Genomic DNA, 26,578 nt, shown 5'->3' on the forward strand with positions numbered 1-26,578 from the left:
ATGCATGTGGTATTCCTTGGTAAGGAATGCGTACCTCAATTCACTAATCAATTTGCATGCATTGCAGTTGTATTCCTTTTTGGGATTACATTGTGTTGTACTTACTACCGTACACACAGTTTCAAATGGTCACTCTCAATAGTTTAATTATTATATTTTAAATGGTTTTCAATTTGTGACCTTTATGAGGTTGTCAATTTTGTTGCTGCCTGCCTCTCAACATGTCAATGTTTATCGATGTTTGACCTATTGAGGTTGTCGATATGGGGGTTCATCCTCAATTTTCAATATGTGACCTTTTACGAGGTCGTCTCGATATGGGGGTTCATCCCTCACAATTTTTCAATGTTTCTTCTATATAACCTTCACTAGGTTGTGGGGTTATTCTCGTAAATTTTGCAGTGTGTGACCTTTTACAAGGTTGTCTCTATATTGGTTTTTCTCTTTCAATTGCTCAATATATGACCTGCTGCGTTGTTATGCTCTATATACAAAGTTGTCTACATTATATTTTATTGCTGTTTTAACAGGTTAGTATGAAGGATCTATTTTTGTTCTTTCCTCTGCTTCTCTGTTTGCTATTTCTATTTACTCAATGCCTGTCTCCTTTCATACCTTCCCTCCCAGTGGGTGTGTCTGGAGTAGTTCTTGGGTTTCTCTTTCTATTCTCTTTCTCATAGTTTTATGGAGAAGGGAGGATGAGTATGTATGTGTTCTTACCCTTGGGTGGTTTCCTCCCACTCTTTCTACCTTCCTGTTTCTTCTATTAGTTTTCTCTTTCTACCTTCCTGTTACTTCTATTAGCTTTTCTCTTTTGCCAGTTCCTGTTGTTCCAGTGTTTTTCTTCTCTACTGTTCTATCCGTTGCTCGGTTAGTGAAGAAAGGGAGATATGTAGTATCTTTCACCACAGTCCATACTCTTCACTCTCCTCTTCCATCACATGCAAGGCCTCTAGAATGTTACAGAGTTATGATGCTCTGTGTAATGTTGGGTGTCTCTCAAGAAAGGCACAGTTGGGATGGGCTGAGCTGCCTGCTGGCTGCTCCTGGTGAGGCTTATAGATGATTACTTCTGGACTCAACTATCCATCTTCAATAAACCATCTTGAAATACCCTCAACGCGTCCGGCTTCATTACTACACCCTTCTATCTTTAGTTTTCCTTATGGAGACCGACATTTAACATTTTCGACTTATGCAGACGATATTCTTTTCTTTATTTCTTCTCCTGCGGATTCGCTACATTCTTTATTGCAAGAAATGTTCCTTATTTTCTACTGTTTCTGGATATAAAATTAATAAGGATAAAATGGAAATTCTCCAGCGTACTTAATACACATTCAATAATTCTTCTTCTCCTATTGGTTATCAGTAGTCCACTTCTGCAAAAATTAAATATTTGAGGGTATGGTTTACAAACTCCATCCGTGACATGGTTAAAAATAATTTTTATGGAACTCAGTATCAAAATTGCAAAGAGTCTCTCCTTAGTTAACATTCCCAAACAGTTTAAAAAAAAAATCTGACACACAGCTCCTTAAATTTCTTTGGAAACATAAAAAGTCAAGGGTAGCAGTAGTCATTTTACAAATAACAAAATTTGCGGGGAGGGTGAATCTCCTTCACTTTTATGGTTATCAAAGAGCTTTTGCTTTGGGCCAAGCGGCTCTTTGGACTCATGATTTATTCTCGTCCTTTTCTCTTTTAAGGCTAGATATTGAGCGTATTTCTCTTTTTCCCTTTAGTTTTAAAGAGGTCCTATCTCTTACTGCTAGGACATTGCTTCTTCATTCACCTTTGTTATGCAACACGGTATCACTGCTCAAATCCACTTTTCCACAACCTTGTTTATGAAAATGCCGATATGTTACAACTCCTTACTCAAGATAAATATTAGGCCCTTTTTTTTGGCGTACTTGGAAGGATAAAGGCTTAATGTGGATATCTCAGCTTTTTCATCATGACTCCACTATCTCGTTTCCTCAATTTTGTCTTATTCATAAATGCACCAAGTCCTTTTATACTCTCTTTTTATCATTGACAAACGTGATTCTTGATGTTTATTTCTCTCTACAGACCTGTTCGAAGAAGGTTCCTCTCTCTTCTGGCATTAATGAATTTCTAAAAACGGGTCCTATGGCTTTGGCTATTTATAAGTATTTCTCCCTTCCTGACCCCTCCAGAAACAAACCCAAATCTGAGCTTATATGGGAGAGAGAACTGGGCGTTTCTTGGATCAATCCCTTTTTAAGAATAGGGTGTGGGCACATATATATAAAATCTTGCGATCTGCTGGCCTTACACAATCTCTATTTTTTGTATATCATCACTTATATTATATTCCCGTGCAGTCCCAATACCCGTAATGTTTGGTTCAAAATGTGGGCTCAGATTAAGAGGATTTTTAATTTTGATAGTCCTTTCAATATTATTGATCTTTTTTGGGGAACACTGCCCAATTTGTTCACTCCATCTTTCCCTAATATTAAACTATTAGATATATTGTTAGCAATAGCTCTTCACCAGATTACTTTAATTTGGAAATCATCAGATACGTTATGTTATAAAGTATGGTGGGATTCGGTGTGTTCTCATATAAGTTAGATACTATGTATGCTATACAATGTACATCTTCGCATAATCTGCAATTGTTATGGTTACCTCTTAGTTCATATCTTAACCAAGTTGATAGTGATGTATCAAGTATTTTTTCTGTATTTTCTGAACATTTCTGCCCTTCATATAGTTCTCTGTCTGTCCTTATTTTATATTAGAGTAATTCTATAATATGTTTATTGATATAATGTGTATCTTATAAGGTTAACCTAGAGGCAATATCTTGTTATTTCTATTAAACACTTATGATGTGTTCTAGGATCTCCATTTCACACTCCCTCCCCATCCACTTCCTTCCCTTCCTTCCCCTCCCACTTAAAATTATTAAGTCTTTTATGCTTTTCTTGACAATGTTTATTACTGCATATGCATTTTTGATTACTTCTTTTGATCTTATTGTATTGTTGTTATGCAGTATTTAATGAATTTAATGAAGACTTTTGAATACTAAAGGGTGAAGTGTGGGAAATAAGAGAGACAATAGATGACAACTGTGGCAGTGTGAACTTTCTTTCCCTGATAGTCCTGCCTCACCAACAGGCCATGACGTAACTGTGTGCAGCTCTGTTTCCCAAGGCAGGAGTAGGATATAAAGAGCCTAACTAGCTGAAGTTGAGGTATTTATTGTGTTTAGAGACGTTCTGATCATAGGATTGTGGGTTCCAGTGTTTGAAACAGAAGAAAAATAATAATGAGCATCTGAAAGTGGAGCACAGTCAGTTTTGCTTTGCCACCATTGTGAAGGCCATAGATAAGGCATCGTGGCCATGGATAGCTCTGAGAACAAGAAATAGAAACTCGAATAGAGACCTGTGCCAGAGCAAGACAAAGGCTGCCTCCCATCAGATGGAGTAAGTACATTTATAGAGGTTAGGATCAGCATCAGTAAACCACCATGCCATATTTGTAGCAGATGAAGATGGACAAGAAGTGCAAGGTGGTGCAGAAATGTTCTAGGCTGCATTCTCATGACACCAACTACTATGCAGTAAGCAGAGTCTGTAAATCAATCTGGAAGAGTGACTTTATTCTTAAATGTACTTATTCATTCACCTGATATCTTCAAATTTGCTTCTATTTTGCGTACATGCCTCGACAATCTCCTATCTAGGTTAGGCATACTTAGGGAACACTATACACTGCAACTAGTTATGTTATGCCATGCTAAGATGTGCTATGTTATGTTATGTTTTATTGTGTTATGTTATTTAAATTTGTAGTGCACACATCTCCCCAGAAAGGGTATCTTTACTCTAAAAGAAGGGGGAAACTGCCCTATCTGGGGCCTATTGGAAGAGGCAGGTTTTTATTTTCTTCTGGAATTCTAGTACTGTGCTAGTGGTTCTGTTGTGAGGGTGGAAGATCCTTCCATGCTTTAGCAGCCATACATGAAGAAGGATGACCGCCACATCTGGCTCTTTGAATGTGGGAGACAGAGGCGAGCAGGAGGTTTCTGTAGGTGAGGTGTCTGTCAGGGTTGTGAAAGGTGATGCAGATGCTAAGGTAAGCTTACCTAGGTTGTGCAGTTCTTTGTGTGTGTCCGTGTGTAGTTTGAAGAGAGCTCATTTGTGGATGGGAAGCCAGTAGAGGCTTTTGAGGTGAGTGGAAATATGGGTGAGGGGTGGAGGAGGGTGTATACCCGTCTGCAGCATTCTGGATGGCCTGGAGCCTTTTGGTGAGTTGAACTATGATTCTCACATAAAGTGCATTGCCGTAGTCTAACTTGCTGGTAATGAAAGCTTGGGTAATTGTACGACGGGTGTTGAAGGCAAAGCCATCTTAAGATTTTGCTGAGGTGTTAGAGGGTGTGGAAGCAGGAAGAGGCAATCAAGTTAAAAAGGTTATACACGGAGATGTTGCTGTTAATCATAATCCCTAGGCTCCTAGTTTTGTGACAGGGGTGCGAGTGTTATGTTATGTTATGTTATGTTATCTAAACTTATACCGCGCTCAGCTGCCCCAGCAAAGCGGCGTCCCGGCGCTTTGCAAGGTACCCAAAACACAACACTGTTAAAAGGCCAGAAAAATGGAGCAACAAAGAGCAGATTAAAATAAACTACACAAATAAAATTCTTGATAGCCCGTCTAAACAGCAAGAGATCTTCAAGGGCTTCGATAGATGGCTTGAACTTTCTCGAGAAAAAAGGAGGCCAGGTCCTCACAGTGAGAGTCCAAACAGATTACCGCCGCCGTTGCTCTTTTAGCCATCAGGTCCTTTAGCACCTTAAAGATGAGTTTCGATGGATTAGAGCTATTCTGGAATTCTTGGGCGTAAAAGGTTGCACGTGTTCTACACACTGCCCTATCGTATATTTTGATTTTGGCGAGGTAGCATCCCTTTTTTCTCGGATCATACGATTTTCGCCACTCCCTCTCAGCCTGTCTACAGGCTTTTTTAAGAAGCGCTAGAGAGCTATCATACCAGGGGCTGGGCTCTTTTGTGCGACACCTAGACCAAACCATGGAGATCAGTGAATCAAGGGCGTGGGTAATCCACTCACAGAAGAGATCCTAACCGCGTTCCACATCGGTTAAGGGGCCTAACGGAGCCTCTTCCAGAAGATGGTAGAGATCGTCCAATCTCAGTTTGTTCCAGTGTCGCCTAAGAACTGTTCTATCCTGAGGTTTAAAAGGATACTCATGTGTGGGACATAGCATTTTCACCAACATATGGTCTGTCCAGGCGATCTGAGTAGGGCATAAAGCCCTAGCCCCCTCTAAGTTGGTAAAAAAAGGATCAAGGATATGCCCTCCCATGTGTGTGGGATATGTGACCAGCTGGGTAAGTTGCAGGGCCTCTAAATCCGCCAAAATGTTGCTGATAGAAGGGGCGGTCGGACAATCAAAATGGAGATTGAGATCTCCGATAATATTGAAGTTAGCACATCCTAGTGCCACAGTGCTAATTAAATCAGGGAGAGCTGCCCTGAAAGCGGAATCACAGCCCGGAGGGCGATAAATCCGAATGCCAGAGAAGGTAAAGTGATTACTAATCGAAACTTTGAAAAGAGCTCTCTCACAACCCGGGAGTTTTAAAACTTTCCACTCGCACGGATAACACGACTTGGTGGCCAACGCAATACCTCCCCCCCTGGTAGCACAATTCAGCGTGTAGATGGAATATTCCGGGGGAAAGGCCAGGTTCAGGATGGAAGTATCCGTATCCTGCAGCCAGGTTTCTGTCAAAAAGAAGAGATCGGGGGACTCGTCCTTGATAAGATCATATATCTCCTGATGGTGTTTGACCAATGATCTAACATTTAGGTTCCAAATGGTGAGTTCACGCAATCCTGTCGAGCTCTTGTGAGAACGTGGCGTCTCCGCTGCTCGGATAGGGGCAGGAGTGTCCAAGGACCAGCCACCACATGTACACCGGTACGGACCACATAGCGGGCCAACAGGGGTATGGCCGCAATCAGTAACCTGACCCCTAATGGCCAGCAGTTTCTCTCTTAAATATGTAATAGTAGGCGACATAATGACGAAAAACTATAGCTAAAAGTCCTGCCGCGACCCGCGCCTCCTTAGCGCTGACGGGCGCAGATGGGCAGGACTCTGGCACAGGGAAGGCGCACCCGCTGCGCGTCACCGCTGCGCTTTGAGTAGTGCGCCTTAAGTAGGCGTATCCCGCTTCTCCAGACCGCTAGAACGCTCGAAAATGGCCCCCAAGAATGACTCCTTCGCTCCCAAGATGGCGAGCAAGTCCCAGTTTTGACGGCCGCCAGGGCGAGGACCAGATTAAGGTGTCTTTTACAAAGAGTTCCACCTCATAATAAAGGTGTAGGGTAATAAGGCTAAAATTATGCATTCAACCTACAAGGAAGGAGCTGATACATCTGAGAGCCAATCTGCATATTCCTGTTGTGTGGAGGTAATGTCTGAGGACTGGGCGGCAGACTGTGTCGAAAGCCATGGAGAGGTCAAGGAGGATGAGGGTCATGGTGCCACCCTGATCCATTGGTCAGAATCCTGATTGGGACGGGTCCAAGAGGTGGTTGCCACAGAGGTGGTTAAGCAGTCTTTAGTTTTTTTTCTAGATTTTTGCCAGGTAGGGTAGAAGGGAGATACACCCATGATCTGCTGATGTGCTTGGATCTGCTGTGGGTTTTTTGAGTATCAGCTGGATGGTGGCATTGCCATGTGTCCGAAAGGGTGGTTTTGGTGGGAAAGTCACTGAGGAATAGGGTGAGGGCAGTTCAGATGGGTTCTAGTCCTTTGACGAAGGCAGAGTGTAGGCACCAAGGGGCTTCTGAGTAGATAAAACACATGGTGTCTGCAGTTTCCATGAGGCAATGGGGATCCAGCAGGTCAGGGAGGTTTTGGGTATGTTTTCATCATTCCGTGGTATGGCTGACAGAGTGAATAGGTTGAGTTTGAGTATGAAGTTGACATAAATTGTGTTTATCTTCTTGCGGAAGTACAGAGCAAGCCAGGAGCAGAATATTTGAGAGGGGTGGCGGCTGTAAAGCTGGTAGCTGGGTAGGTGAATTCCTTTAGAAGGGAGAAGATGGATTTGGGGTTATTGCTGCATTTGTTGATCAGTTCGGTCAGAGCTGAGCTTTTGTTTGCTCTGAGTTGCTGGTGGTAGTGTTGTCAGGCTAATTTGTATGTATGTCTGTCTTTGTTGTCAGTGAGTCTCCATCAAGGTTCCAGCTGTTTGCAGTGGCAGTTTCTGTTACGCAGGTTGTCATTGTACCTGCTTACTTGATGTCTGGCTCACAACGTAGTGGTAGTTTGGAGAGGGGACAGGGTATTCGCACATGAGGTGATCCAGTCATTCCAGTTGTTGAAAGAGCAGGATAGGGCTTCTTGGAGCAGCAGAAAGTGGGATTGGAGTTCTGTGGTCCAAATTGTCTTGGAGATTGTGTTCCATTTGCATCTGGTGTTTTTGCTGGAACAGTTCGTCTTTGGTGAGTGAGGTGTGGGTTGAAATGGATAATCTAGTGTACGACCAGGCGAGAGAGGTGTGGGCTTTTCCACCATGATGTTGTGGAAGTTGGTGAAAATAGGGTCTAGCAGGTGTCCAGCACTGAGTGGGGTTTTTTACTCATGGGAGGTTTCAAGTGTGTTCAGGTTTTCCATGGGTTTGATGGATTCAAGTCGGTGTGGCCCTCCAAGTGAAAATTGTGATCACAAAGAGGATAAAAGAGCTGCAGTTGAGTACAAGTGGGGATACAGTGTCTGTGATTTTGTTCCTGAACACAGCTCTTTGTCCCGGTGCCAAATAGAGTAGGCGCCCCTTCCAAGGTAGTGCTGTTTGAGATGCTGTGCTTGAATGCCAGGAGTTGTCTGAGGCGAAGGAGCATTGGATGCTTTCCTTGTAAATGACTGCAATGCCCCTGCCAGGTCTGCTGGTTCTGTCCTGTCATCTGCTCTTGTTGCTGGGTGAAGACTCGACTACGGAAATGCCCTCTACGCGGGAGCCCCGACCAAGCTCATCAATCGACTACAACGCATCCAAAACGCCTCGGCACGACTGATCCTCGATGTACCACGACACAGCCACATCACCCCCACCTGAGAAACCTGCATTGGCTCTCTGTCAACAAGAGGATATCATTCACGCTCCTCATCCACGCACACAGGGCACTCCACAAGACTGGCCCAGCCTACCTCAACAGACGGCTCTCCTTCTACACCCCCAACCGCCAGCTCCGCTCCGCCGACCTCTCACTCACCACCGTCCCGCGCATCTGAAGAACAACCACCGGCGGGAGATCCTCCTCCCACCTCGCCGCCAAGACATGGAACACCCTCCCACAGAGCCTACGACAGACCCAAGACCTGCTGACCTTCAGGAGAACACTAAAGACCTGGCTGTTAAATCAGTAGCACCCCCCCCCAGCACCTTGAGACCCTTGCGGGTATGTAGTGCACTTAACAAATGACTGATTGATTGAAGTGGGAGTAGTGATGTCTGGAGCGGAGGTGGGTATGAGCCAGGTCTTGTTGAGGAAGAGTAGGTCTGGGAAGAGGTTGTGCAGGAGGTCCCAGATTTTGATGCTTTGTTTGGGGACAGAGAATGTGTTAGGGAGGGCGAAGGTCAGCATGAAGTGGGTGTTGTGCGTGGTGGTGTCATGTACAGCAGTGCTGTGTGTATGGTGAATGGCAGTTGGAGGGGAGAGGATCTGGGTGATGCAGGTGAAGGGGCTTTTTGTGCAGGAGAACACACCTTCAGTACCGGATGTCACAGCCAAACAGCAGCACAGAGATAAGCGTCCTGCATTCAAGGTATGAAAGGCTGCAATGAAGTACCATTTAGAGCAGTGCTGAGCTAGTTGTGTGAACTGGTCCTGGTGCTGGGCGTGGGCAGAGCATGCCATGGCACAGATGGGCTTGCTTTTGGCATGCCGGGCTCAAGCCAAATGGCTGCCTCTGGCTTAGCTTGAGGACCTCTGTGAACCTCAAGCCAAAGTATATCAAGCCAAGGAGCTGTATCTTCTGTTAACTCTCCCTTAGCACACTTTCACATCATTCACCAAGACACCTTGGGTGCATCAGAGAAGGAGGGTTGATCAACATGACTGGCTGCTTGTATTTCTGCTGTCAAATGTGAAAACAGTGAAATGTGAAAAGCCTGTGACAATAAGAAATCTACATCAGACACTTTGTGGAAATTATTTACATAGTCGGTGGTTATCCTAAGAACTTGCACATGTCCAGCCATTCTGGTCCTACATTGAACACTGTTAATCTATGTTTGTGGAAAGTGTGAATATTTAACATTTGCCGCCCAGATTTACTAAGTCTTCGCGTTGTGTTGCCCTTGCAACACGCATGGCGATGCAAAGCATGACAAAGGCTATTTGGGGTTCACATAAATCACGCAAGGCATGATTTACATGGCCTTGTGTGGCTTTGTAAAGAAATGTAATGCAACAGCTTGCATTGTGTTGAGTTACATTTCTTAGTGGCAGATGTTCCATGAGTGGAGCATGAGCACTTCTGTGCATCCACTCATGGATTTCACATAATTTCACATTTACTAAGGTTTATAAAGCTAGAATAACATAAAATATGTAATATGCATCACTTATAGCATGAGGAAAATGCCTGTGGGTTGTTTTTAGCAGGAAGGTATCCCTTCCAGCACAAAAACAAGCATGCTGCGACACAGGCATCCATGCACCATGGCACAATGGCACCCTTGCACCTCATGAATTAGGCCAAAATAGGTGGTTATTTGTTTCCTTTCGCTAGTTCTGCTTTTGCAAATTGATAGACGTTATATATTCATTTATTCCTTGGGTAATTTTTAGGTAAATTATGGTCCAATTGAACTGGTGGCTTTCATACAGTAATCAATAATTTTCTTACTTTTATTAATGTATGCAGCCTCGCAGCTGACAACTCCAGTGATCAGTTTCAGACAACATTGCAGTCAGTACTTCTGCTTCATGTTTGCTCATGGCTGGATGGCTTCTTGGTATTTTTCATTTGCTGTTCCAGATTCTATGACTTTGGGCCAGATGTAGGTAAATACTATTTACCGATTCTTAAATACCGAATTTTACCGATTCGGTATTTAAGAACAAGTAAATAGTATGTAGGTAATTTTTCGGTAAATTTTACTGAATCGGTAAAATTCGGTATTTACCGAGTCGGTATTTACCGAATTGGTAATTCCCATTCATTCCTATGGGTCTGGAGGCCCATAGGAATGAATGTGAATTACCGAATCTGTAAATACCGATTCGGTAAAATGGGGAACACATTCAAGGGTGTTGCACCCCTGAATAGTGCATGGGTGCACATGTGGCACACATACATGCCCTAAGGGCATGTATGTTTGCCACATCGCAGTGTTGGAAAAGCAGAAAATTGCATTTTCAAAGGTTTTCGTTATTTACCACCAACTTGTAGTTGGTGGTAAATAACGAATCCTTAACTGAGGAATGCACTCACTTGCACTCACTTGAGTGCCCTCTACATTACGGATTCGGTAATTTACCGAATCGGTATGTTAAGAATTTGATAATTTACCAATTCCTTAAGTTAAGTAAAATACCGAATCGTACAAAAATGCCACCTACATTCCAAATGCCAAATACCGGTCGGTAACGGCCAAAATTCCGTCATTTCGGCCGTTACCGACTGGTATTGGGCAACCTACATCTGGCTATATTCCCTATTTTTCTGATTGTTCCACCTCTGGAACATTTAGGTTTCACCCTTCTTTTTGAAAGAATGAGTGTTTCTTTCTACTGCCAACATCAGGGAACTACTTGAACTTTTTTTGTGCAACATCATTTATTATGCACTACATGGGAGTGCTTGTCCTGATTTTTCCTATCATCATCTATCCCAGAGTATTGATGCAGGTCAGTGTCTCTCTCTCTCTCTCTCTCTCTCTCTCTTCCCCTCCCCTCTTCCTTCCATTGCCTTCCACACCTCCCCCGTCTTTCTCAACCTCCCCACCATTTTTCTCCCACCAACCCTCTCCCATAGTCTGCTGCTCACTGCTACTGGCTTTACCAATTCTAGATCCTTTCAAAATTGTGATGGCACTGGCAAAGACTATAACGACAATGGAAACTTTTTGAAGTGTATTTTTTTATACAAGATTGAATTCACATTGTGGGATGTGAAGTTGTATGAGGCAATATGGTGGTCAATTCGAAAGTATAAAAATAATGTTCCAAGCCAGCCTGTAGTTTATTTTCAGTACTTGCAAGTTGGCGGTAATTGAGTCTGAAAGCGAAGTCTTAGCCATCTTGGAAACATAGAAAATACACTTCCAAGATGGTTTGTTACTGCTATTGGTTTTGCCACAGCTGGCTCAATTTAAAAAGCATTGGCAAATCCAGCAGCATACAACAGCACACATTAGCAGAGGGAGACTGATTGGCTTTGTAATGTGTGATTCACTGTGATCAATGGAGCCCACAGGGTAAATTTACCAAGAACTGTGGATTTGCCATTTCAAGGTTCCAGGAGCACAAACTCTTAGGAATTGATCAGCAAAGTTACAAATGCCAAACAAAATGCTGAAAACATTTGAGGATGCTCAACTTGAAGTGTCCATCAGCATATGCTGAAGTCTGAAACTGCATTATTGTACATGCAACAGAGCGATATGCGGTGATATGAGCCAAATCTGGAAGAACAGATGAACAGCAATTACATGCCTACACGTACATAATTCACTTTTAACATCTTTTGCAACATTTGCAAACCATATCTTTTGTAACACACATATTTTGAAACTTTTTCATCACACATCCAAAACTACTTCTAATCACTTCACAGCACCTAATTGGTCAATATCAAATATGTATTCCTTCTATAGAGCATGGACTTGTGCTTTAGAAAGACCACATAAATACTAATTTCACTCCTTCAAAAATATACAAATAAATAGTTCAAGAAATTACGAGGATAGAGTAGTTTGATTCTTGCTTCCGATAATTTAGCTTTTATGCTGCAGAGAGTCTTCTGTCTGCAGGACATGGTCTTGCTCTGCTTGGTTCTAGGTAGAGCTGTTAGAAATATTGCGCTGAAATGTGAAATCTATACATTCTGCATATAACACAAGATGGATCAAGAAAGTGTTCTACTAGGTGAACATTTTCACATTTGAAAAAATTCTGCTCTGTGTGGAATTTTCCCTTTTGCCAGTACAACGACAAAGCAATGAAAACACAAAACAATGATATTTTGCAGTAATTCTCAGGGTGAGCAGCCATCACAACGCGGGCATTACCACGTGCTTCCATTACGACGCTGCTTTTACAACGCAAGTCGTTTCAACGACTTGCGCTGTAGGGCGCTGTTGGAAAAGGAATAGTTTAATTTTCTATTCCAACACCTTCCCTACTGTAACTTGGGCTGGAGTTGAAATAGAAAATGAAACTATTCCACTATCCAGCGCTTACAGCGCAAGTCGTTGTAACGACTTGCGTTGTAAAAACAGCGTCGTATTGGCACGCAGGGTAAAAGCCCGCGTTGTAATATCATACAACCAATTCCCAGCTGCAGTAAACCACAAAAAAGGTGTTGTTTGTGACTCGCAAAACAAAAAATGAATTTGCACATTTGGACTAGTTTTGGGTGAGACAATATATATATATATATGTATTAAAGTTTTGGCTGAACAGTTATGCTCTTTTTGTAGGAAACTACAGACTTGCACTTTTACAATATGTGATGAAAATAGAGATTTTACTTTGGAGAATCCTCAAATTTAAAACACAAATAGTGATGTGGCGTAAAACTTGTGAGCAGATGGAGGACAACACAATGATAATGACAACGTGACTAGCTTGTAGGTGGCTAATATTTACAAAATTAGAGTAAAGCTTCTCAGGAGGACCTTCACATTTTACCTGGATCCACTGGTCGGAACGATTGTCCTCTGGTGGACAGATCCTTAGCTTGCAGTTCGCCCTCTGTACCAGATCTGAAACTTGCTCTAAAAATGTTTGGTTGAAAGGCAGACTGGAAAAGACAACATAGGAAAGTGAGAACAGGACAAGCATTCATTTCTCTACAGAATGGTTCAAACCTTTCTCCAAAAAACATGTAGTACTAAATTACTGAATTTGATAGAGATCCACTCTTACAATCTAGAGTACAGAATGGGTCAGGTAGTAATGCTAATGTGCATGCACTTTTGCAACACAGAGCAACACAGTTAGATATGCATTATGAACCTCCAGAGACAGGAGGGTTCACTCACCTCTCTATTGTTCTGCAATAAAGATTGGGGTCTTCTTTACTTGACCCAGTGGGAATGTTTTGACACATCCTCTGGTACCTCCTTCCTCCAAATCTGGTCCACAGGGAACTTACTCTGTTCTCCAGATAATAGAAAGTTCCTCTGTGAATGAACTCAAGCTGGATGTGGATAATGCCTCTGAATCCTATGTCGCATCCAGACCCTAATTGTAAACATAGTTCATCACACTACTAGGCATTGCACCCCAAGATATGAATACCTCAACTGGTCACGGAAGCACGACAGCAAGGCCTTTCCCATACAGGATCTCAACAAATACAACATTCTGTACACTGCATACTCTTCATGTAAAGCCTATCAACCAAATAAAGTGCTGTGGCATCCCTAAATGCGAAATCATGATATACATTAATGCTACAGTATAACACACTAGAGAGATGCTGCCTTTTTAAAATGGAAGGCTATCATCCAGCATTAGACATCGTCTGGGATGAACCACCATTGTCAGAGTAGACAAGATAGCCAACCGACAGGCCAGCTCTTTCTCTCTGGTGTGTGGAGCCAGTGGGTTCAACTTCCTTACCTGCAGACATAGACTTCTTGAGGTGTCAGAGTGTTTGGGGTCATTATCCATGGGGCAACTCTGAAAACAATTTCCTCCGTAAACACCGGGCTTTCCGGCAAACTCTGAAGGGGAAAACGAAAAAAAGGAATAACATTGCTGACTCCTCACAAAGGCAGAGTATGTGTTATATGCCCCGATCCAAGCAAGAACATCTTCCCCCACCACCACTTTCTTCTAACAAAGTTCTTCACCACTTCACTAAAAAGGTCCCTTGAGTTGAAATGCAACATTTCACCTTTGCCAAATTTCCTTTAAAAAATCCAATGCGCTTTGATAACCAATCGATTTCTCATTCCCTGCTCTGTTCCTTTATTTGATCCGGCCTTGCCTAGCTCCAATCCTCAACTCTAGTACTTTACCGTGCAACAATGACATCTGTAGAGGGTGGCCAATGAGGCCCACGCCACAGCTCCATTTGTCCTGGCCTCAATCTGTCCCACAACCACACCTGTTGCATGGGCCAGCAGGTGACCCAGAAAACAAGCACTTCAAACGCCTATAAGTTGCCGTCTTAGGACCAAATATCTTTGTCAATGCTTTTGTGGATCCTTAACTGCATCCGTAAAAGCAAAATGCATTTTACCAATACTATTTAGCATTGGCAGAAAAAATCGCAAAGAAGCAGCCACTTTTGGTGGTTGTTATTCTGTGGGCGGGCACATGCATCACCATGCATGAACGTACAAAATGACACAGGTGAGATTTTATTTTATTTTTCTAAGGACCACTCTAGGATGGGGTAGCACCACTTAGATCATTCCATAACAAAAAGAAATCCTAAGTGTGCAAAAGCACTTTTTTGAGGGCCAGCAGCAATTTGCTGCATGGTCCACCAGAAAAAAATTATTAAATATATGGTTTTTAAAACAACCTTGGGGGTGGGGAGTGATCAATGGAGGAAAGGGTAGGGGAGCTACCACAAGGAAGCAACAGGGAAAGGGCGAGTGGAGTTTAAAATTAAAAATGGAATCAGGTCAGGAGGGAGATATGCAGCACACATGGGAGATGGAAATAAAGGAGGGTCAAGGGAGAATACACGGACAGAGCAACTTAGAGCACAGAGTGGGGTTGTTTTGGCAGGTGGATAAAAGCACACAAGGAAGGGGAGGAAGGAATTTAGCACAGGGAAAAGGACACAAGGACAATGGCTACAACACACATGCATGCTCACGGATTTCTCAGGCTAAAAGAAAATAGTAGTTCCCTAAAATGTAGCAGGGGAAGAATACAGGTCAGTTAACTATAAGAATGGTAAAAAAGCTATTCCCCAGGAAGGGACAAACACAAGAGAGACAAGGAAAGCCATTGACTAAGAAGCAAGCAATTGAGTGTGACAATAAAGCCTACCAATGGTAAGCAATGATTGGGCTAAAAACCTTCTGTACGTTCTTGATAAGCCCACAATAGATCTTTCCAACATAACAGCATGTGCTATCTGTCACGAAGACCTTAAAACAGACATTGCACCTTATCAGATGGCTTAAGTTGTCCATATTGCAATATACATTGCTATATATACACGTACATAAAAAGTTTAAAGATTTTAAGCAAACTTGTATATATATATATATACACACACACACTGACACACAGAAGCACAGAAACACACACAGGGCCCGATTCCCAGAACTAACAATGACAAAATCCTAAACTTACTACCATTTTGGTATTCACAGAAGGCACTTACTCATTTCGGTATTCACAGAAGTAATTTAGGAGTCCTAAAGTTAGGAGTCCTAACTTTACTCCTCCTAAACTGAGAAAAATCCTAACTTTAAGACTGTTGGTATTCACAGAAGGCATTTAGGAGTCCTAAAGTTAGGACTCCTGACTATACTACTCCTAAACTGAGAAAAAACCTAACTTTAAAACTTTTGGTATTCACAGAAGGCATTTAGGAGTCCTAAAGTTAGGGGTGCCTTCTGTGAAGACCAAAATAAGTAAGTGCCTTCTGTGAATACCGAAAGTCTTAAAGTTAGGATGTCTCCCAGTTTAGGAGTAGTAAAGTTAGGACTCCTAACTTTAGGACTCCTAAATGACTTCTGTGAATACCAAAATGAGTAAGTGCCTTCTGTGAATACCAAAATGGTAGTAAGTTTAGGATTTTGTCCTAAGTTTGTTCTGTGAATCGGGCCCACACTCTTTACAGTTACCCTTTGTAAGTGGCCCGCACTGCTAAATGTGTGTCCCCTCGGAAAAATCTCTTCTAGAGTGTCACTGCAGCCCAAGCATAAAGACCTCCCAAAGACATGTGAGTCTGGGAAATCTTATGGCACCAGAGAATGGGTGTCTACGTAAAAGAGGACGGGAGGATGACCACGCAGCAGGGTGTGGGTCCATATGTGGTAGGATGAAGGTATGTTGCTTGTGGACAACATGTTTCAATGCAAGACTTTCCCACTATTAGGCCACAAGCCCTCGAGTCATACAATCTACACCCTGAAAATTGTCTCTTTGCTTTCTGTCCCCATATTCCCAGAATGAAACGTTTACTTTACACTATTCATCCCATTACATTATACTTTAAGCCATTTATTTTATTCTAGATCATGTTGTTCGCCTCCTTACATTCGTGATACAATTCGAGATTATAGCTTGACGTGGTGCAGTTCTCACTATCCGACTGCAATTTATATTAAGGTAACATTTTTGCCGCTTGTTTAAATGACTGAAAATGAGCATTTCAGTAGCCTGCCCATTAATACGGGTGTATGCATGTGCAGCAACTCGTCATTCAATACTATATCAAATGCAGGTTAGGCCTTTCAAAAAATGCTTCTTGCACATGATTTTAAAAAGTGCATTGTTTCTATGTCCAGTTATACTTACATTTTGTATCTAGTCTGATTCATAGGTTTGTGTTCTAAATGATGACTGCTTCAATATATCAGTAGATTATATTTTCTGGCTTAAGTGGGAACCCATCATCTGGGAATCACAGCTAAATTATTGATTCATGTTACTGGGCAAGACATTACATGTTGTGGGAGCCTAATATATTAGTTTCAGCACCTGGTCAGCCCAGAAGAAATCAAACGCTTAAATCAGGAGGCGAGATTATAGTGAGTTTTCCAAATACATTCTGACAAAATGGCATTAAAATTTGGTGGCATTAACCTCCTGATAACGTATTTTAAGGTATTATTCTCCTGTTGGAGAGTTTTAGTGCCAGGATACCCGTAAGGTGACAGTGCGCTATATAAGTTCAGCTTACATTACATTACATTACAAATCTGTTGACACAACACCGTCAAGCATTACCATCACTACAATGTGTATTTTCCTGGTGCCATATTCAGAGGGCATATTTGTCTTGAATAGAATGATAAAATACCCGCTTTGACCCTGTATCCACTTACAGATTTCTTTTAGATAACACTGTGAGCATGTTTCTTCATGTAAAACACCCCGATCTACAATGGTTTCTCTGGTGGTGTATTTCTTATGCAACACCATTTTCACCTCACATAACTTCTAGAATGACATGAGATGATACCCGCTGAATAGCAATAGTATTTTTTAGGTCTCGCCCACGCAGCGCGCATGCCCTGCATAGGAGAGACACCTAATGCCATTGATGCGCCTTTTCATGCCAAAACATACACGCGTCCCATTGCCTTCAAGGGCAACGCGTGCATGTGTGGCAATTTCCTTGCGGGAGTGAGCGCTCTCGCAAGGGAATCAGGCTTAGGCCCCCTCCTCTCTCCCTTCCCCCTGCTGCCAGTCCCCCGAGGCACAAGCAGGCATCCACTTCTGTCTTTTTGCTTCGATCAGCTGTAATGACCGAAGTGGATGCCTGCTTGTGCCCCGGGGGAACTGCAGGCCAGGACTCATCCAACTGAAGCCAAGAGCTCCTTTAGCGCGCGTGTCATTTAGCTTTTCCTCTTCGGTTGCATTAGATGTCGTCCACAGCTGGCTTCCCTGCATGCGCTCGGGTGTTTGCTTCGTGCCCGTGTGCGTGTGTCCAATGCAACGCTATAAATATAAAATGTACGTATTGACAGCACAAGGAAAATATTTGCAGCCATCATTGTTGGCCTTCAGTATAACCTACTGCCTCTGGGGAGCAGGAAGAGCCAGAAAGCTGCGAGCGCGTGCCAGAGTATGTCCGCGTTATTCCCAGCGCGTCGCTGTTCGTAATTAAAGCCTTTGTTTTTGCGTGGAGACAGATGTCCCCTGGTCTGGTCCTTAAATATTCACTGCTCTTCATGGCAGAAGCGATGCACGTCTAGCTTTCTTCTCCCCCGCGCGCCACCACCTGTGCACAGACGTCATGCTCGTCCCCTGTTGTACGGCCCAGTCTTCACACTGGCCGGTCTTCCTCGGTCCCCTCAGGCCTACACCAAGCTCGCCGGGACCACAACACAGTCACACTACTTGGGACGTGGCTTATCTTAGTGGGCCCGGGCAGGGTGCTGGGATGCTGAACCTTGGGGTGTAGATGGAGCATCAGTAACGTGTGACTACATAATTCCCCGGTACGTCTCTCAGAAGTAAATTTTAAGGAATCCACATGCAAGAGGCGTGCATTCTATTGCAGTTTACGTTTTTAAGAGCATATTATAGTTGACTATTTTTATCGATATCATCCTATGCAGTGCTTGTTGTTTTTCTGAGACGTCGAAGGACTCGCTTGGCAGTGACAGTGACGGCAGGGACGAGGCTCGACCCAGTGGCACCTTAAACCAAGCACCCCTCTGGTGCCCTGTCCTACCCCCGTCCAGATATCGGACAGAACCGAGCATCGTCTGCCCCTGGGACGAGGTGGTCTGCCCGACTGGGCAGAGCCAGTGTGGAGAGCAGGCGGTAAGTGAAACGGCTGCTTGAAGTCGGGGGCTGAGGGAAGCGCCACTAGCTATTCAGAACTGCTGTGAACCACGTGGGCAGGGGGCCAGGGCTGAACATTCCCAAATTGTGCCCTCTGGAACGAGGAAAGCACCTGCTATTATCGCGATATGTCCCATTCCAAAACCTGACACCAGGCATAGCGTGGTGACAGCACACTGGCAAAATAAAATACTGCATCCCACAGGGCGGAGCTACCAGTTGCAGACAGTGGGCTACAGTGGGGTAAGCCCCCTGAATCTCTTTACTTTTTGGGGCACTCCGCAAACAACTCTTTGTTGAGGCGTTGATGCAAAATTGAGTATCAGAATCCTTCCAGGCTGGGAGCCCGGCTGGCATCTCTCTTTCTTTCTCTGTATCTCTCTCCCTTTCCTCTCTCTCTCTTCAACTGCTCTCGTTCTACCTTTTCCCTCTCTCTTTCTCTCTCTTCCTCTCTCTCCCTCTTTTTCTCTCTCTCTCTCTGTTTCCCTCTCTCTGTTTCTCTCTCTCTGTTTCTCTCTCTCTGTTTCTCTCTCGTTCTCTTTCTCTCTCGCTCTCTCTCTCATGCAGAACACGGGGAGGGTGAGCACAGGTCCGAGAGCTCCGAACTGCCCTGTTTGACCTCAGCCCCTCTCCCTCCATAATTGCTGTGGGGGCCTCTTCCTCCTCTGGTAGGGTGTATGTCCTAGGGAGTGTAACACACAACAACACCCCTCCCCAGAGGCTATTCCAACTACTCCTCAATTACTCTTTCTGGTTCTGGGCTTTCCTTCCACAGACCCGGCAGTAGTTACAAACTGACTGAGAAACGGCCTCTTTTCGACCATACATTCATGTCCTCAACAGGGAAAACACGGATTGATTTCTGAACAATGAGTGTAAATGTCCAATGTGCAGTCCAGGCCAACTCTCTATTTTCTGTCACTTTTCACGTTTTATTTCATATTGATCCCCTAAAGGCGTTTGCTTTCTCCAGATGCTGTGTTTCCGTAGTTTTCTACATGTATCATGGAACTCCTGTGTAGTGCACACCGCCAACTGAGCCGCCCCTTCTGTCTTCGTTAGTTCACATATGAGTGAGTGTCTGTCCATGACTGGGCACGATGAAGACTGCTGGAGTTGAGGCTGAGGGCAGTGGAGGTTCCCACATATATAATAACTCCACACATATATGTGTGTGTGTGTGTGTGTGTGCGCGCATGTGTGTTTGTGTGTGCGCGTGTTTGTGTGTGTCGGAGTCCAGCACTGGCTGGCATCTCGCATCACTCCGTAGTTCACATTTCTGCAAGCCTGCGGGACGTCACCGTCGACTAATGACGTTTGGCTAAAGATAATGCTGGCAGGAGTGACGCAAACTGGGGCCTGCCCTGTTAATGAGGGTTTTAAAAAAATGTGAGTTTGATTTACTCCGGCAAAAGAATTGTCCACTGTGTAATTAACAGATGGTTCGCAAAGTCCAAACTAAATAAATTCACTCATAGTTTTAAAATTAAATTACACCGCTTGTAAGTCGGGTGAGTGTTGTTTTGACATCAGGAGGATGAAGGGCTCAGTGGCTCACTAGAGCTGAAAGCTGTGAGCTTGAGTCAAGCCCGGGTCACTGCAGGTGGTGCCTAGCACCCAGCTTCACTGGAGGACGTGGGTAGGCAGGTCTCTGGATGTTGTAACTCTACATCTCACACGTAAAAATAGGAAATCCGAGAGTAGTGAGCTATTTTTGGGGCTATTCTTCAATTTCAGATGTCAATTTCACCTGCCTTAGCGGGAACAACAACTAAATCTCACCTGAGAGAGTTCAACTTACACCTGTTCTGATTTACGCCTATTTTCATTCTTTGTAACCTGGTCGCCGCCATCACTCGCCTTTTGCTCTAGATATTTTGGATTGCAAAGCTGCTGGTGTCAGAGGTAGCCGCAGGGCACCTCAAGTTATACTTTACTGCAGATTCTAGGCTGAGACACATGTTTAGGTTTAAGTCTTAGGAAGGTTTAAAACAAGCATTTGCAATGCAATAGGTCTCGCATTATTAAAGTTTGAGCTATTGACATTGCTAATAATAATGCAACACCAATAGCTCAAACTTTAACAATGCGAGACCTATTGCATTGCAAATGCTTGTTTGTTTTGTTTTCAGTATACCATTGCTCTAAAACATTTCAGTGCACAACATAAATTCAGATAAAGACAGGGTAGTGAATGCTTGGTAATTTCCCTTCTCTTAGGTGGAAATCTGCTTTTTCTCACTTAACACATCTATCATGCCAACAACACTCCAAATTTGTCCACCACAAATGTCTATTTTTGCTGCAACATGTTTAAGCATGGGGTAAGTTGATGGGCCACCCATGCCACAATAGAACAACGGATAAGCCTTTTGCCATTTTGCAGCAAATTCTTAAAATGTAGGATTAGTGAGAGTGCTAGCCCCCGAGATGAAAAGTTACATGACTATTCTATCATTGGACGGACAATATTACAGAGGTGGATTGGGGCAGGAGCTTTTAGGCAACCTTGTATAGCTTTCTCCAGATGCTGGGGAGCACCCAGTAAGTGAAAATGGTACTATATCAAGTTTAGAGTGCTGCCTAAATTATGCAAAACACAGAATGGGGTTGTCTGGCTAAAGGGACGGACTGAGAAACAGAAGCTGTCCTGGCAAAAAAGTTCAAACTAGCCAGTGGCGGCTCCTCCGCTACGGCGGAGGAGCATCACCCCACTACCCTCAGGCAGGAAAAGAAAGGTAAAAATAGAATGATAATAACGTAGTGTTATTCTCATTTAGGGCTAGATGTAGGTAACTTGGAAATACCGATTCCTAAATACCGAATTTTACTGATTCGGTATTTAGGAATCGGTATTTCATATGTAGATAATGATGCGGTAAAAAATACCGAATCGTTAACATTCCTTATTACCGAATCGGTAATACTGATTCGGTAAAAAGGAATACCTACCAATTCATTCCTATGGGCCGGGAGGCCCATAGGAATGAATGTGAGGACATTCGGTATTACCGAATCGGTAATACCGGGAGGTATTTCAAGGGTGCCAGGGTGTCCAAAGGACACCCTGTTACACCCCTAAAATGTGCATGTGTGCACATGTGGCACACATGCATGCCCTAAGGGCATGGATGTGTGCCACATGGCACATTTAGAAAAGCAAAAAAATGCTTTTTGAAAGGAAATCGCTATTTACCACCAACTTGGATTTGGTGGTAAATAGCGATTCCTTAAGGCTGAGGTGCCCTGCCACCCGTGAGCTGTGCCGGCCGCCACTGCCTGCTCCCTTCCTCTCACTTTCCATCAGGCCCGGACTGGCCGTTGCAGGCACCGGGCAATCCCCCGGTGCGCCGCAAGGGTGGGGGCCGGTTTTGGGCCCAGGGGGCCGTATTTGTTACAGGGCCGTTTTTGCAGCATAGCTGCAAAATCGGCCCTGTATCAAAATCGGCCGAAAACCGGCCCGACAAAGAGCTCGGTCGCACCGCCAGGGGGCCGGCCGAGCACTTTGCCAGGGCCGGTTTTGGTTCTCAGTCCGGCCCTGCTTTCCATCCATCGCGTCTCTCTCCAATCAGTCTTATCTTTCTCTCTGTGATGTCTTTCCATCTTCTCTCTCACCTCCCACTGATTCCCTCCCTCGTACTCTGTACTTTAGCCCTCACCATGCCCACTGCAAAAACCCCAGGGAGTTGGGGAGAGTGACAAAGGCGTCAATAGCGACTTTCAAGAACGGCCTCCAATGGCTCCAACCCTGGGGAAATGCCAAATAAAATAAAAGGCTAAGGGGTACATGCATCAAGAAATGCTTTTGCGAGTTCTTAATTGCGATTATTATAGAATTGATAATTAGGGACTCTCAAAAGCCAAGACATGTAGAAATCGCTATTAAAATAGCGATTTCTAAACATTTCTTAATTGGGACTCGCAAATTGTGAGGACCATAGGAATGAATGGGAAATTGCATGCGCAATTTGCGAGTACCAATATGTACTTGCAAATTGCGCATGCAATTTCAAGGGTGCAAAGGTGTGAAAAGGACACCCTGTTGCACCCCTGAAATTGTGATGGGCACCCATGTTGTGCACACATATGCCCCAAGGGCATGTGTGTGTGTAACCTGAAACTTTGAAAAATGTATTTTATTGCATTTTTCAAAGTTTTAGCAAATTACAGACCAGTTTGATTTCACTGTAATTTGAGGTCCCAAAAAGCGAAATAGCTATTTCAAAGTACTTCTTGGATTGCATTTAAAGAATCGCAAATTGCGATTCCTTAAATGCAATTGCAATTTAGGAACTCGCAAAAAATTGTGAATTCTTAAATTGCGCTTGCCAAACACTTTCATGCATCGCTAAAGGCCAATTTGACAACCAAACGGACGATTTTTGCGAATCGCACCGTTTGCGCTCGCAAAAAACATTGATGCAAGTGCCTGCAAGTCCCGCCCTGTCTAGTTAGTTCTCCATCTTTAGGTGAGCCTACCTCAAATGTTTGTACCATACCCTACGTTTACTATAATTAATATGGCTTCAAAGTTTGCTAGTACCACAATACATATATACATGTGCAGTAACACTGGGGGAGTTGGTGGAAATTCTGAAGACACTAAGGGGTATATTCACAAGAACGTGTGCTAAACTTCACCAAAAAAAGCTAACACACCTTTACACATCACAGCATATCGCAGGAAAATAACCCTGTGTCAATGTGGAATTCACAACACGGCAGTAGCATGCGATAGTCTGCCTAAACTGCGGCCAATGTCTGCTATACAATCACCTCGACAGAGATAAAACACAAATTACAACACAAAAAAGGCGTGAAGAGCCCATTTGCGATGAGGAAAGCAGAGATAAGGACCGCCAGGCCCCCGACAAGCATGGCAGGCGGGAATAAGCACAACAAAAGCCTGAAAAAAGATACAATCCAAACAGAAAACAACAGCCAAGCACAATGGAGGCAACCCGAGCCAGCACACAACCCCACAAGCCCAATTAGCAACAAAACATTGTACATGGCAGGCCATCTAGGACAAGGTGAATGCAGCCTGAGAGCAGAAGTGGACAATGTAAGAAAACCATAACATCCGGAATGATGCGAAACGCACAATCAGAAACACGCTGACAACAGGAAGGCAGCAATGAACACTGGAAGTGGGAGTCCAGCGCCACACCAGGAGCTGGATAACATGGTGGAAATGGTGTCCACCACATCAGTCTGGAGACGGGGGCAGGACTTGGGGACTGGAAACTGCCGAAAACAGACACGATAGGGAGAGGAACCAGCAAGGACCTGGGGGAGATGGGCACAATGGCACATATGCGCAATTAAGCACAGCACCACTGCAGACATACCATGCCCGGGAGGAACAACACCTATCAACAGCACAAGTCACACAACCTGACAATATCACACCGCAGAACAAGCACAGAAGTGAAAACCACACTGCCTGAAGGGGAGAGGGGTGAGCCAAATCAGAGCTGAAGGGACATCTCACAGACAATGCAGCACACTTACATAAGAAGCAGATCACCCTAACCTCGAAGACAATGTGGCACAAACACCAACATTTGCACAACCGAACACAGGACACAAATGCACCCACCTGGTGCCGGTAAATGACCACATGCATCTGGCTAAGCACAACACAGGGACATGACAATGCACAAGTACAAACCCACAGTCCTGATGGGGCAGCAATGCACGTGTGGCAGGGAGCCAGAAAGTCTATGACACACACATTGGCATACAAATCAAGACACAACACAGTTTTAGAAAGTGAAATTGCAGAAACTTTATCAACAAGTGCGTGTCAGTGCGGCCAAGAGAAGTGCCCTGATATGCCGACCAATGCAGCAGCATGTCTGAATGAGGAACGTAGGAAAGCGCCCATGTACACCTCGGGGGAGTCCATCACCAACACAAGTTCGTGCCAACCTGTGTCGGTTGTCCGCGCATGGATCATGAGTCCACTGTCGTCTTGGGACATGTGACCAGATTTCCAACATGCAACCAGGCGTCGGGACACGTGCAATGGGTCACATCCAGTTGTGGCTGCAGGACCTTGTCACTCGTCCATGAACGAACATCTCCAATGAGTGATCGTCGTCCACCACATCTGACATGTCATCGACGTAATCCATCAGCTGACCCGGACAGATGTGCTTAGTCCAACCACTGACCCCAATGTGCACCAAAGCCCAATCGGGTAGTGGCACAATGTGCTCACTGCACACGAGGACTCGTGCAATCTTCCAGGTCCAGTGTCCAGCCTGGATGCCAAACATCCATGCATGCCATAAATGGGCATCACAGTGACACTCCTGGTCGTGGGCCAACAGGGGGCACACATACACGTCGTAATCCAGGTCACCTCCCGTTACGTTGGAGAGGCAGACATCCATGGACCACTCGAATATTCACGAGCGACAATGCAACACAGGCTGAATGCAGGTGATGTCCACAAGGCGGAAGCTCAGCTGGTAACTGATCCACAAGACGGCCAACGGCAGTGCCCCCAGTACATGCAGCAGACCTGTGGGGTACAGGTCCACGTGACTAGATCCGGGCATGTGTTCGGGATGGTCTGCCATGGCGTCAGTGGCTCCGCTAGAAGCGGCACTGGCTTGCTCTGCACCAGTCCTGTGGACGAAATGGCACAGCCCGGGGCAATGAGCAGTGTCTGTGTGCAACGGGTGCAAGCCTGGGGTGGGGTGGGAGTACCCGTGAAGGCCATTTCATGCACTCCAACTACAACCAAGGACTAGTTCATGTGGGATGTGTACACATTGGTCTCACTTTGGGCAGTGTGTAGTGTGGGAGTCGCAGGCAAATGCCATTGCATCTGTCAGGGGGTGCTGGCCACATGCCAGTTCCTACTCGGAGCTGCAGATGTGCTACCGCCGGATAGTTCACACAAAGGACCTTTCATCCCTACAGTAACTTCACCATCTGCATGCATACAGGAGATGCCCAGGGCCTGGCGTGGGTGTATTGGGATGTCTGCGACCCTGGGAACACTGTGACGCTGGCCTTTGAAGGTTTGGGGCCACGTGAGCATAGGCCAATGGACCGGACAGGGCGCACACAGGTGTACAGCCCATGGCTGGCTGGCATTGCGCTGCAAATGAGGCCAGGCAAATGACTCATGCATCCGCAGGGCTAATACACATAACACTTGGCATGCATGTATCAAGACCCCGAGCAGTTTTGCACTCCTACATGTCCCCGTACTTGCAGACCAGCCCTCCTGGTGCATGCTACATTGCAACATCGACTACTGTGGCCCTGGTGGCGACTACACCGCAACACAGAGACACACTTACCGCACTTCCTGCCAAAGGCCGGATCCTAGCCACTCCCTGCTCCCCCTGCCAATTCTGCACACCCCTGAGCTGACCTGACGTACGCCAGATCAGCACACGCCACTTGTGCATGCAGGGGGGTAAGTGCAAAACTACATATCCAGGGTCACTGCCAATGCTGAGGTGACATGGTAACGTCTGCTGAAGACAGCACACTGTGATGTTGCAGGGGCCGTGCCCATCATGCTGACACAATGACCACACGGACACACTTGCTCAGATGGTGTGAATGGCTACGTGCGCATGGCCAAATTTATTAGCAGGCACACATACCGAGTGATACCTGTGTTGTGTGTGGGGTGTGTGCACACCAGCCGGCAAGGGCTGCCAGGTTCAGTCAGAAATCGACAACAGTGTACATCGTAAAGGACACAACCATTCAACCATAAAGGCCCCATGGCTTCTGCTGCACAGAGTTAGTGGCCCTGGAAGCACAGCGGCTTGCATGGACCTACCGCCATGGGACGCTGA

At 44.8% G+C, this 26,578-nt stretch overlaps 1 protein-coding gene across 1 annotated transcript in view; it reads right to left on the bottom strand.

Moving 5' to 3' along the window:
* LOC147711064 (protein-arginine deiminase type-3-like) overlaps nucleotides 1-26,578 on the bottom strand; it is a 533,984-nt gene that overhangs the window by 78,500 nt on the left and 428,906 nt on the right. Inside the window, exons 8-9 of the mRNA XM_086921887.1 lie at nucleotides 13,878-13,981; nucleotides 12,942-13,053 (exon numbers count right to left, since the gene is read on the bottom strand). Of these exons, the coding sequence (XP_086778013.1) occupies nucleotides 12,942-13,053; nucleotides 13,878-13,981 (216 nt within the window). The remainder of the gene's footprint in view (nucleotides 1-12,941; nucleotides 13,054-13,877; nucleotides 13,982-26,578) is intronic.

Source organism: Lissotriton vulgaris, chromosome 5, assembly GCF_964263255.1.
Source record: "Lissotriton vulgaris chromosome 5, aLisVul1.2, whole genome shotgun sequence".
Taxonomy (NCBI): Eukaryota; Metazoa; Chordata; class Amphibia; order Caudata; family Salamandridae; genus Lissotriton; species Lissotriton vulgaris.